We start from the raw sequence: 13,869 nt of genomic DNA on the forward strand, positions 1-13,869 counted from the left end.
TCTGGGGCGGTATGGTTGTAAAGTAATTGCGTGTGTCCGTGAGTTGCGCGCTGCTGTAGTTTTATGAGGTGGCTAATGTTCATCCTTCAGGTTCGAGCTTAAAGCAATATTTCGCTTAAAATGAGAAGTCTGTCATTATTTAATCATCCTCATGTTAGTCTCAGCCTCAGACGTCACGCCTTCGGACCGCTGGCTGAACGTCTGATGCATATGGCACACCTAACTGGAAACACTTTAGGATTTTTAAAGTCATCATCTGATTGGTTGAATTCTACCGGATATCCGGGAAGTGTGTGTGTGTCGCGTTCTCTAACGGTCCGCCTGGAAACAAAGATGCTGTGATGCCAAACTAGAGGTCTTCACGGAGGACCCGGAACCCGCACGGGTCCCAATCTATTACATCGGGTCCTGGGTATGTTAAACATTGTGTGTAATACCCGAGTCGATCGGAGAACACCCAGCCGTGATCATAGTCAGTCAGCGCGCAATCAGTGTGTTTTGACTCAATAGGGGCTTTGGCACCGGGTAGTTCTAGGAACTTAGTTCTAGGAACTAGCCACCAGGATGGTTCCCCGAGAGCTAATGGTTCCTTTAGGAACATTTTCCTGGTTGCATTCGCACTGCCAGTAGGGACTCTGAAGTTAAGTAAGTCGCTCTTGTTGTTGTGGCTTTTATTTTGACGGCACGGCGGACCTTTATTTTGACGGCGCTGAGAGCGTTTTTTTTTTATTCCATCATGACTTATTCCATCATACCACAGGTTGCTCTTTCTTTCTCCCATTTTTATAATAATGTTATGAATGAACCGTCTTGTTATATCTAAACAATTTTATCAGACTCGGCTCAGAGAGCACAAAGATTATAGCAAATAAGTAATGCTAACGCCAGCGGCCAGCTTCCAAAAAAATGTACTGGTCCTCGTTAGTTCTGGCTAGTACATATATGGGTCTCTTTGGGTTCGGATACGAATTTTTGAAGACCTCTACGCCAAACCCCCAAGCCATTGTGTTTACAACTGTGACAATGAGCGCTTATCAGGATTAACTAAACGCTAGATTTTTAGAAGTATGTGAAGTGTGTAAAGTTCACGGCATAGACTCTTTAAAATACGTCCAAGAGTTGTTATTGTAGTGACATTGACATTACATTTTCACGCCCCTAAACATGACACGGAGGTCATGTCCGGAGGTTTATGTCCCTCCATTTTAGGGTAACCAAAACTCACAAGATCTAAAAAAGTCAGGAAGGCATATTAAAATGAATTGAGTCTGAAGAGATACAGTCGATTTGATTTTTATACAGATATAAACACATAGAGCACAGCACATATGACAAATATCATTGGTTCACACGTGTTTACCATATTTGATGTGCTCTATGTATGTGTGTTGATCATTGTTTAGATGTAAATAAAAGCCTAATTTAAAACTATTCATCACATATCTCTTCACAAGACTTAACTAAAGTCTCACGGGTTTGAAACAACATGAAGGTGAGTAAACAATGACAAAAATTTTTTAATTTTGGGGGAACTATCCCTTTAAAACTGCAGGTCACATGCACATAAAGAGATGGATCTCACGCCGTCCATTTCCGGCCGGCTTTGTTTTAATCCATCTTATGTGCCTTGGATCAGGGATATGGATTTGTATCTCTGAAACAATATGGTGCATATTGTCATTGACATAATGATGCTCCGCTCTGTAATATTCTAATCTTTCATCTTCTTTCAGAGGTAAAAAAAAAAAGCGAGTCAGCGTGTCTGCGAAACTGTCCGCTTGCAGTTGGAAGGGAGATGCTGAATGGAGATTATGCCTGTTGTGACATCACTGCCCTTCTTCTTCCGTGTAAGCTCGACTGATCATTGGCCGATGAGCTCGGGGATGTTTTCTGTGTGTGTGTGTGAGAGGCTGAGTGAGTAACAGGCGTGTGGGAGTTCAAGCCTGGAGATTTGGAGACCCTTCGAGAATTGGCCCATCTCGTCGCTGGGTAACCGCAGACGGCAGAATGGGGTCACCGCCATCAAACTCGATACATCACATTCGCGCACATGCTCGTAGGTTGACGTGTGCGCGTAGGTCTATAATGTTGTGTTCGGTCGTCTTGGCTTTCACTTTGTGGAACAAATCAGATGCGGGTCGCAGCCTGGCAGGCCAATTTAGTGGAGAAGTCATGCATCTATTTGTTTTTAAGGGGGCACCAGTTACTGGAGCCTTCGCTGAGATAAGACGTAATCCCAGCAGAAGATGGTGGTACAACTGAAAAAGACTCTCACATAGTGTTTGAAAGTTTTAAATTGATTGCACTGATGACACAGTTGTCATATTGAAGTGAACTATTCCTTAACTGCTTTTGTTTATGACAGTTAATCTCTATCCAGAGTTGCATCATCACTCTCATTCAAGCTGTTATATTCAGACCGAGTTTCGCATTGAGACGAAGAGATGCGTGAATGGCTGTCATTCATATTCATGCACATATTTATGTCACAGACATCCAAATGATCACAGAATTACCATAAGATTAAAAAGTTAAAAAGATGATAATGTTTTTGAAAGAGTGTCTTATGCTCATCAAGGCTGCATTCATTTGATATAATAATACAGTAATACATATTAGTGTGGAGTATTATATAACAATTTAAAATAGCTGTTTTCTATTTGAATATATTTTAAAATGTAATTTATTCCTTTGATCAAAGCTGTATTTTCAGCATCATTACTCCTTCAGTGTCACATGATCCTTCAGAAATCATTCTGACTTCCTGCTTAAGAAACATTTCTTATTATCAATATTGAAAACAGTTGTGCTCCTTAATATATTTTTGTGGAAACCATTTTTGATGAAAAAGTTCAAAAGAACAGCATTTACTTGAAATCTTTTGTAACATTTTTAATTGTATTTGGGCAATTTAATATTACTGTTCATTTCAAATTAATCTTACTGACCCCAAACCTGTGAATGGTAGTGTGTGTTCACAAACTAAAATTAATTATTTTAAATGAATCCGGGCATCACATTTCATCACACAGACCCATTTAGCACTGTTATTAATTTAAAGGATTATGCATTCTTGTTTGTATCACACACTATAAAAACATTCAAGGTAATTAAAACATGAGACAAAGTTAAAAGAATATAGACTAGAAATTTAAAACACAATGGAATAAGTGTAAAATTATCATTTCCATGTGAAGCAAAATATTCAGAAGGTAAAAATAAATAAATAAATACGCTTTTATCACATTATTTGTCCTTGCTCACATATGATTAAAGGTAGTGTAGGCAATTTTTTCTTACACTTTTTGTTTTTCTGGTTGAAACTCTCTCCACATCCTGATAGCAATCAATAATAGAAGTGGTCTAAATATTAAACAAAATGTCCATATATCTTCTGTGGAAGTCTTAGGACCAAAACATTTTCGTCCAATCATTGCATTCGGACCGAATGCAATGATAGGATGTCCTACCTGCCTGTCAGCGTATGTATTTCCATACATCGAGATGAATCTGCAGCACAAGTCCGAGCTCTGTAAGTTAGTTGTTTACGTTCATTATTATTGTTTTGTTGTGTTTGAGACAAGATAATTTAACGCCGTTTGCTCTGACATGTGCGCGTTCATGTGATTTGAAGGAGGCGTGGCTTTAGAAACGCTCTGAAGGGAGGGTGGGATCTTACGCTTTCACAGCTAGCTTGCTTGCTTGCTCTCTGAAATTGCCTAACCTACCTTTAAGAAAAGTCATGTTCAGTCATTCAGTGAAAGGTTGTAAAAACTCTTTGTCCTCTAGAATATTATGCGCTGATGCGTTGTGCATAATCAGACGAGGGACATTTGTTAAAAAAATGAAATATGGATCACTTCAGATTGTATGTTTTCTTTGAAGTACCTGCATGTGATTTATGTTTATGTGGCATCAATAACCTGCATATCAAAATGCCCATTAGTCTCATATGCATTACATCTTCACCACACACACAAACAAACACATGCGTTCACGAGCAGGTAATTGTACACAAGCGAACGCTGTCTTGATGTGCGCGTAATGAAGATGAATCTGTCATGGTCTGGCTCGGTCAGGGCACGCGACGTGGCAGTCTGCCAGTCTGAGCCATCCCGTGTCTCGCGTTAAAGTGCAGGTACCACACAAACATGGACCCCGCGATTCATTTCATTATTATGTCCTCACCATCCATTGTTACTGGCGCATAAGATTAATGTCATTGTGACAATTGCACAGCTTACTTATACGTAGTAAATTAAGATGCTGGCGCGATGTGCTCTAGCATAGATGTTTACAAACACATCTCTAATTTGAATTAAGTGAGTGTCAGGCAAAGGAAGTGAGACAGAGAGAGAATGACAGTGACAAAGCGGGAGAGAGAGACAGTTTACCGACTCAATGAGCAGTAAATTTACTCGCGGGCCTCCAGTGGAGATTCCAGCAGGGCCAGTCACTACAATTCATGCGGGCTGAGAGAAAAAGTTTATAGGTGGGCCCCTTTTTTCCCATGGACCAATGAGCAGGCTATATACCATAGAGGACCATAGTGGGGCCCTCATTACGGGGCCCAGGACAAAGGATCCAGGAAAGAAAAATCACTAAAGGCAGGAGGGATGAAATGAAGAGTTTTCCTTAAATTTCTTTCTTCTCAGATGTGTTTAAAAAAAAATATATATATAATTCTCTTCATTGTAGTATAGTACCATTTATAGTATTTATTATTTTGAATTAGCTTTTATTTTTATATTTTCAGTTTTAATTTTGTCTTTTTTGTAAGTGCTTTTTTCAATTTTCTATTTCTATTTCTATTTAGCTTAATTTTTATTTCAGATTTAGTTTTAGTCATTTTACATTAACTTAAACTTATTTCAGTTAGTTGCCAAGGAAACATTTCTAATTATTAATATTTTTTGAATTTTTCATCTAATATTTCAGTTTTATTTTAAGCTTTATTTAAAATTAATGAAAATAAGTTTGAAAGGGATAGTTGATTAACTAAATGAAATTAAAATGATGTCATCATTAACTTACCCTCATGTCATTCCAACCTTGATTTTCTTTCTTCGGTTGAACACGAATGAAGATAGTTTGAAGAATGTTGGTAACTAATCAGTTTCGGTTCATGTTGACTTCCATTATATGGACAAAAAAATACAATGGAAGTCAATGGGAACCAGAACTTTGATTACCAACCTTCTTCAAAATGTATAATTTTTACATAAAAAGAAAGAAAAAATGAAAGTCAAACAGGTTTGGAATGACATGAGGGTGACAGAATTTACAGAATTGCCTTTTTTTTTTGTTTATTAAATAATAACACCGCTTAGAAAAGATCGGACCCATATCTCAAAACTGTCCTCAGATATGCCAAGATACCAACGTCTGCAGTCAAAACTTGGAGATCTCATTTTAAACTGATTAAATTCTTTGTGTTCTTTGCTACATTTGCCACATTCGTTTTATAGCTCTATACTCCCACATTATATCAATTGTCTATTCTATTTGTATTTTTCCTAAGAAACTTAAAGAGAAATGTCTGAGACAAAGTTGTTCATCTTTACTCTCTTAATACCTGTTCCTCGTCTGAGCATGATGCATAATACAGGTTATTCCACATTTGAACAGTAGTCTTTGTATCTTTAATTACAATTTAGTCACTTGCTTTTACTTTGAATCAACTTTGCTTTTCCTTTCTGGATAATGAATCACAAATACCTCTTACTTTTTAACCCACCTACTGTTTCACTTGTAAATACATCACATTACAAATGCAAAATGGGTTGCAAGCAGTTTGTGTTGATTTTAAAGAGGTCACGACATGGATTTTTAAATGTATTTTTAAATGTTCCTTGAGGTTCAGTTATAAGGTTGTTAACGTTTTTTTGCACACAAAAAAAAAAACGGACTCTGTCTGAAATGATCCTATTTTAATCTGTTATGATTGGTTTACATCATTACATAGGAAACATTATAAACGCCCACTCGCTATTGCAAGTAATTTGAAAACATTATCCATATAAAACCGCAATTTGCAGACAATGCATTATGAAATCTTTTACTTAGGGTTTGTGATGCTGCTGCTTCCAGATCCAATACAGTCGGCTGCTTCATCTCTCAGTAAAAGTTTCTTTGCAAACTCTTTATTACACTGCCTCGTTTACAAAACAAAATGCTCCGAACAAACACATAATCCTCCGACGCGATCCAGGGCGCCATTAAAATAAACTTGTTCCTGACGCTGGGATCCTTCTGAAGACACAAACAAGCTATGTAAACTGGACGCGAACATACTTTAACTCTTCCATTTGTCCTGTTGTCGGCAGACTCAAGCGTGAGGAGTATATCAGAAACTGAACGTGCATCTGTATACTGTATCCAGTGTAGACAGCATCATTAATTATAATGGGTTTATTTGCTTTTGTCGTGACGCTCACATCCAGTTTAGTCAAATGTCAGCTGAACGTCAGTGGGCGGGGCCTATGCTGTGATGTTGTGTAACTATGTGTCGATGTCATGTGCAAATGTATTTGCTAGTCTGATATCACAAATCCTATAATATCCAAACAAGGTGTTTTTGGAGCTTAATAAAAATGCTTTGTTTATAATGAGGTGGACGTTTTAAGCTATGAAACTTGCAGGATGATTTAATGGTACAAAGACCTCTTATATATCAAAAGATCAAGGCAAATTTGATTTCTAATGTCATGACCCCTTTAAATGAAACCCATCTGAGATTTCAATCTTTCGCAATAAAAATTTCCTTGACATACACATTTACAAATTGCAATTGATAAAAAAAAAAAAAAAATGCAAACAAATCCTTAAAATCATCTCCTCATTCAGTGGTGCTGAGAATAAAAGACAAAGTAGAAACAATTTTAAAAAATACCATTGCAATGAAAATCATTGTGTGGAGCACTGAGCTAATAACTGAAATGCAAATAAATTAGTATGTTATAAGAGTCTAAAGAGAAAAGACCTAGAGTTAATAGACAACTCGAGATGTCAGAGCAGCAGAATAGAGACAGATCCGAGCACAGGGTCAGTGACCACAGGCTAGCCACTGAAAAGGGCAGACACAAACAGACCAGGTTATCGGGATAAAAAAAAGTTTGTGGTCGCTGTATGACAGGTAAGGTTGAGATTGTGACAGTTGAGAGGTGAACTTTCTTCTCAGCTGTGAAGAATTTCCTGCAAATGGAGACATTTTCTAAAGGCTAACTCTAGGAAGCCCAGATTAACCAGATGACAGATAAGATATTCACAAAGAAACATTACAAGAACAGGATGTAGCTCAGAAAAAAAAGAAAAAAAAAAATGTCAAAAGCAGTTATATAAGCATGATGCTACAGTATGGGGTACATGTTTTAGCACTCAAGTTATTGAATGTATTCAGAGGAAAATGTTATTACTTAATGAAGATCTTAAGCTTGTTTTTATTTGGGGGGTTGCTCTTTTTATTTAAAGAAATTAAATAATTAAAGGACTAAAAGGGATTTAATGGAATAAAGAAGAAATAAGAACGTAAAAGTTGTTCTATGTCTAATTATAGCCTATAAAGTTGTGAAGTAATCCATTTAAACTCTTTGTGAATAATATTTTCACATTCACTCTTGTGTGTCTTAAATGAAAAAAAATAAAAAAAAATAACGCTTCTTGTCTCATCACATCCATTTATGAATGACATCATTTCAACGATTGCATATTTTCAATTCAAAATGGTGAAATTGCTTTAAAAAAGTTGAGTAGTTTGAATCACTGTGTGTTACCAGAGCCTGTCTACGGAGAGCCTGCCCACTCCCTATTAAGTCCTATTGTACCGAATTTTGGTTGTAGTTCCACCAGAGTTCCACTGGGGGCGATCACCCATGAGTGCAAAATGAATGGGAGTCTATGGGGCTAGACGGCTAAATTCGTCTCTTTCACCCGATTGCCATTGATAAATCTCAGATTTGAGTGTAGGTTTTGCAAGTTCAACATGGGTCAGAGGTCGAAAGTTGAACGAACGAGTACTTATGTCCTTTCGATTTCTTACAGGTTGAGTTGTTGTTGCCCATAACACGCTAGCATTCTGCTAATGAACGCTGATTGGTCAGTGAAGGACTGATTACGACCAGAGATACCGCTTGATGGCATCGTGTCATCCGAAGCAGGACCAGAAACAAACAAAACAAAAACTCTTCTAGCACGTGTGTTTACCTGTGTCAGCTGTGTTGTCGATGCCTCGAGAGAAAAGAAAGTGCAGAGCGCGAAAGCACCAAAGTGACTGAAGGATTGCCGTAAATCAGTATATCTGGTCGTACGATGTGTATGACGTCATTGACACTTTAAAAGACTTTTTAAAGCAAATAAGTGACTCTAAAAAATCGAACACCCAGCGATGTGTAATTTCTTTGCATCTCTTTTCGAATACAGCATTCAAATTACTAGACAAAAAATTATATCCTGAGAAAAGTGTATTTTGATGGGTATACTGCCATAGACCTCCATTCATTCTGCACTCGTCCTGTGAGCGCCCTCATATGGAATCAGAGTGGAACTGCAACCAGTTCAGAAGCCGGAAGTTTACTGAGAGTGGAAGTTCTCCCCTTATTAGACATTCTCTGGTGTTACTGTGGGTCGTTAAACACGTCCATCATAAAACAGTGGTCAAATATTAAATGTTTAGCACGCACTCTTTCACTGTAAAAACTTAAAAGTGTTGCGTTGGAATTCACACTCATCTTCAGTGAACATTAAGCCCCGCCTTCTTTGATCTGATTGTCCATTATTTTGACATTGTTATAGGAACTTGCCACTAGGACGGCTCCTCGAGAACTAAATGTTGCCGTATGACCATTTTCCTGGTTGCATTCGCACCACCTGTAGGAACTCTGAGGTGACGTAAGCCGTCACTTACATCCTGCCGCTCTGGTTGTTGTGATCTTTTATTCTTTTGTAGTCCTGCTTAACTTTGTCGTGTCACTGCTTCGCCGCTAGCTGAGCAGACATATGTTTTGCTTAGTCCCTTGAAAGGTCACGTTGGATTTCCTCCGTGGCTTGAGAAGGTTGAGAAGTGCCTGGACTTTGGTGTCAACCATCTATTGCAGATTTAGTGGAGTAAGTATATGTAAACTGTGTGTTTACACAGCTTTTTAAAAATGGCGGGTGCCGGTGTTTTGTATGGAATGCGTTCGGCCAATCAGTGTACACTTACATCAATGGTAGTTCCTATTGTGCTGGGCTAGTTGCCACAAAAGGTGTTCCTATAACTAAGATCATTCGTAGTTCCTGCGGTGCGAACACACCAACAAACGGGTACTTCCACTAATAGTTATGGGAACAATGGAAACGTTCCTCTGGTGTGAAAGCCACTATATAGAGCCTTTTAGGGGTTCCCATCATGAGATCATTTTATAGATTTAGTTTTACTTCATTTGAAACTGGGGGGGGGGGATCTTCAATCGCTCTCAATGTTTCCTCATTGCTGTCTTGGAGAAGAAATTGAGATTTTTAAGAGATCTCAACTGTGATATGTCTTCGTGCGCTCTCATTGCTGTCTAGAAGAAGTAATTGAGATATTAAAGAGATATCATTTATTTTTTCCCCATTTGTACATTAATGATTGCTCATCTCCATTTGCTCGCCATGCTGTCTAGGAGAAACAGTTGCTTTGTTAAAGACATATCCATCATGATTTTTCTTTCCTATATTGCTGTGATTGCTTATTACCATTTTGCTCTCCATTTCTTAAATCTTTCTAGAAGAAAACACTGAGACATTTCTTCTTTTCGGGTGTAATTGCTCTTTTTGTTCCTCATAGAGTTACCTTTGTTCTGTCATATCGTTTCACACACGTATTAGTTAATAACTGATGCCATCACGCTGTATGTTCATAAAAGTCAGTGTAGTAATTAGTGTTTTTTTAATCTCATTTTAATATGCTCATAACCTTTTCCAAGAATGTGTTCTCTGATTAAAGAGGTCTGTGCTGTGGTAATATCGTGCTATGCATACTATGCAGTTATGTTCTAATAATGTGGAATCTGAGATGAATTTCGAGAGGAAGGGAGGTGACAGAACGCAAACAGAGCCACATGTTAGCGAGACGAGACAGCAGGGTGAGGTAAGGTGACTAGTGCTCTTGCTCTTTGGGCCGGCAGTGATGGCTCGTGCCGTGGCCTGTTGCATCACTGAAATAAGAAGTGACAAGCTCGCTTCCCTCATACGATAAATTATCACACATCCCTCCCCTTAAATTGGGCTCACTTCAAATCACATGCAATTTCCTGCTAGCATGTAGACTCAACGTGTGACTCCTTATATGCTTGAGCCTGGTGAGAAAATTGAGATGCAGTAGTGAGTGAAGGACACTAGGGAACGTGCTCATTGGAAAGACTTCATAATTAACGCAGTGATGCTGGATGTCAGACCTGCTCCCTCAACACGAGCACAGGTGAAGGAGTGTGTTTATGACTATGTGAGCGAGAGAGAGCCAGTGGTGACCGCAGAGGATATAGGAGACCGCGACTGACCTTCATAAACAAGTGAAAACATGTCCAGGTCACATTTGGAACCGAGAGAGAGAGAGAGAGAGAGATTTTCACTGTTTAATGAGAACTGTGCAGGAAAGTGTTTAATTATCAAGAAAATGTCTCTTAATGTAACTCTTTCCCTGCCAGTGTTTATTTTTTTATTTTTTTTTTTAGTTACCAGCCAGAGCCAGCATTTCACAAAAATTGTATTGTCCCCATAATATTTTGTTGGATGAATATCTGAACATGCAATACATCTTAATTAGGTAGCCTACAATCCTGTACCTCTTCCAGGGTCGACATTTAATTCGATAACATTAGGCAGTTTTAAATTTATATGCTGTTTAATGTTGATGATAGCGTTATTTTACATGTGCATAAGCAATGCTTGGATCATTGTTTCTGCTTCTTCTTCGCCTGTGTTTTCATCCGGAGATTCTGTTCTCTTTCAGAAGGTGTGTAATAGCGCCCTCTACCATATAACAGTGAAAACATGAATAGCTGGGAAATTCTTTCAGCGGCAGGGAAAGAGTTAACCGAGTAATGTATGGTTACATTACAGAAAGTAAAAGATTTTTTTAAATACAATAATATTGGTTTAAATATAAAATATAGTATTTACATTTAAATTTAAAATCAGGACAAATTATTTCCATGCTGAATAAATTATGTACAATTTAAATAATAATACAGTCTAAGAAAAATGCATAAAAATAGGTCCCAAATCTACAATGTTAATATGAAGGAATTATCTCTATTGATATTTCACAGGTGTTTTAACTTTATTTTGATTTATGCATTGCATTGTACTGTGTTTTAGCGTTAAAAGAAATGTCTGTAAATTGAACGGATTAAATGACCAGTTCCTTTTTTCTACAGATTTATTATTATTATTATTACAGGTCATATCAGTTTATTGTTCACATTACATTAATGAAAATTAGATTTTGCAGTACAGTGACAATTGCCTTGAGGAAATATGCTTATTTGTCATGAAAATGACTTCAGTGTAATTTCTTATTTCTGCCTCTTGAATTTGGGGCAATATATTCTGAACATGTTCGTGACAGATTTTGTGAAATTCACCCAATAGAACCCTATACATCGTATATATACATTTTTTACTGATCTCTTTTCTACAGGATGTCCGTTACAAAAATGATCAGGGTGGTACCATGGTACAATTATGATTGGTTTTACCATGATAACATACTATGGTATATCCATGGTACTGCAGTGTACCTGAAAGAACATGGTGGCATTAACTTCATTTTGTGAGATTCACTCATTCGTCTTGATTCTCCTCAGATTCTCATTTGCGTTCTCTTTAAGCACTCTGGGTTGGTGCACATTAGATTAGATTAGATTAGATTAGATTAGATTAGGTGCACATATTCACTATTAACTAGTTGATTTTTCCAATAATATCGGCTGTTTATTAGTACTTATAAAGCACATATTAATTTCTATTCTGCATGACCATATTCTAGATCCCATAACCCTACCCCATACCTACACATAACCACTACAACAACTACTACCTTACTTACTACACTGAACAAAATGATAAATGCAACACTTTTGATGAGCTGAACTCAAAGATCTAAGACTTTTTCTATGTACACAAAAGGTCTATTTCTCTCAAATATTGTTCACAAATCTGTCTAAATCTGTGTTAGTGAGCACTTCTCCTTTGCTGAGATAATCCATCCACCTCACAGGTGTGGCATATCAAGATGCTGATTAGACAGCATGATTATTGCACAGGTGTGCCTTAGGCTGGCCACAATAAAAGGCCACTCTAAAATGTGCAGTTTTACTGTATTGGGGGGGTCCGGGGGGGTCCGGGGGGGTCCGAAAACCAGTCAGTATCTGGCGTGACCACCATTTGCCTCACACAATGCAACACATCTCCTTCTCTTAGAGTTGATCAGGTTGTTGATTGTGGCCTGTGGAATGTTGGTCCACTCCTCTTCAATGGCTGTGCGAAGTTGCTGGATATTGGCAGGACCTGGAACACGCTGTCGTATACGCCGATCCAGAGCATCCCAAACATGCTCAATGGGTGACATGTCCAGTGAGTATGATGGCCATGCAAGAACTGGGATGTTTTCAGCTTCCAGGAATTGTGTACAGATCCTTGCAACATGGGGCCATGCATTATCATGCTGCAACATGAGGTGATGATCGTGGATGAATGGCACAACAATGGGCCTCAGGATCTCATCACGGTTTCTCTGTGCATTCAAAATGCCATCAATAAAATGCACCTGTGTTCATTGTCCATAACATATGCCTGCCCACACCATAACCCCACCGCCACCATGGGCCACTCGATCCACAACGTTGTCATCAGCAAACCGCTCACCCACACAACGCCATACTATGGTATCTGCTATCTGCCCTGTACAGTGAAAACCGTGATTCGTCTGTGAAGAGAACACCTCTCCAAAGTGCCAGACGCCATCGAATGTGAGCATTTGCCCACTCAAGTCGGTTACGATGACGAACTGTAGTTAGGTCGAGACCCCGATGAGTACGACGAGCATGCAGATGAGCTTCCCTGAGACGGTTTCTGACAGTTTGTGCAGAAATTCTTTGGTTATGCAAACCGATTGTTGCAGCAGCTGACCGGATGGTTGGTCTCAGACGATCTTGGAGGTGAAGATGCTGGATGTGGAGGTCCTGGGCTGGTGTGGTTACACGTGGTCTGCGGTTGTGAGGCCGGTTGGATGTACTGCCAAATTCTCTGAAACGCCTTTGGAGACGGCTTTGGAGACGTAGAGAAATGAACATTCAATTCACAGGCAACAGCTATGGTGGACATTCCTGCAGTCAGCATGCCAATTGCACGCTCCCTCAAAACTTGCAACAACTGTGGCATTGTGCTGTGTGATAAAACTGCACATTTTACACTTTTTTTGTTGCCAGCCTAAGGCACACCTGTGCAACAATCATGCTGTCTAATCAGCATCTTGGTATGCCACACCTGTGAGGTGGATGGATTATCTCAGCAAAGGAGAAGTGCTCACTAACACAGATTTAGACAGATTTGTGAACAATATTTGAGAGAAATAGGCCTTTTGTGTACTTCAGAAAAAGTCTTAGATCTTTGAGTTCAGCTCATGAAAAATGGGGGCAAAAACAAAAGTGTTGCGTTTATAATTTTGTTTAGTATAGTATCAATAAGAAGCTAATTAGGCATAATTGTTAATAGTGAATATGTGCCATAATCTAAAGTGCGACCACACTCTGTTCTTTTTTTTGTATCCTTGTTCCTTCTCCCTGCTCTTTCTAATGTCTTTCTTCTGCTTCTTTCTCTTCTGCACGGTGTGAGATGAGCTCGTGTTTT

General features: G+C 38.6%; 1 protein-coding gene across 1 annotated transcript in view; it reads left to right on the forward strand.

Moving 5' to 3' along the window:
• The first annotated feature begins 1,656 nt into the window (after window positions 1-1,656).
• The window catches only part of adgrl1a (adhesion G protein-coupled receptor L1a), a 113,468-nt gene continuing 101,255 nt past the window's right edge, over window positions 1,657-13,869 (forward strand). The window contains exon 1 of the mRNA XM_084408633.1: window positions 1,657-1,847. Coding sequence (XP_084264759.1) covers window positions 1,803-1,847 — 45 coding nt within the window. The 5' untranslated portion in view covers window positions 1,657-1,802. The remainder of the gene's footprint in view (window positions 1,848-13,869) is intronic.

This window comes from Rutilus rutilus, assembly GCF_951802725.1.
Source record: "Rutilus rutilus genome assembly, chromosome: 1".
NCBI lineage: Eukaryota > Metazoa > Chordata > Actinopteri > Cypriniformes > Leuciscidae > Rutilus > Rutilus rutilus.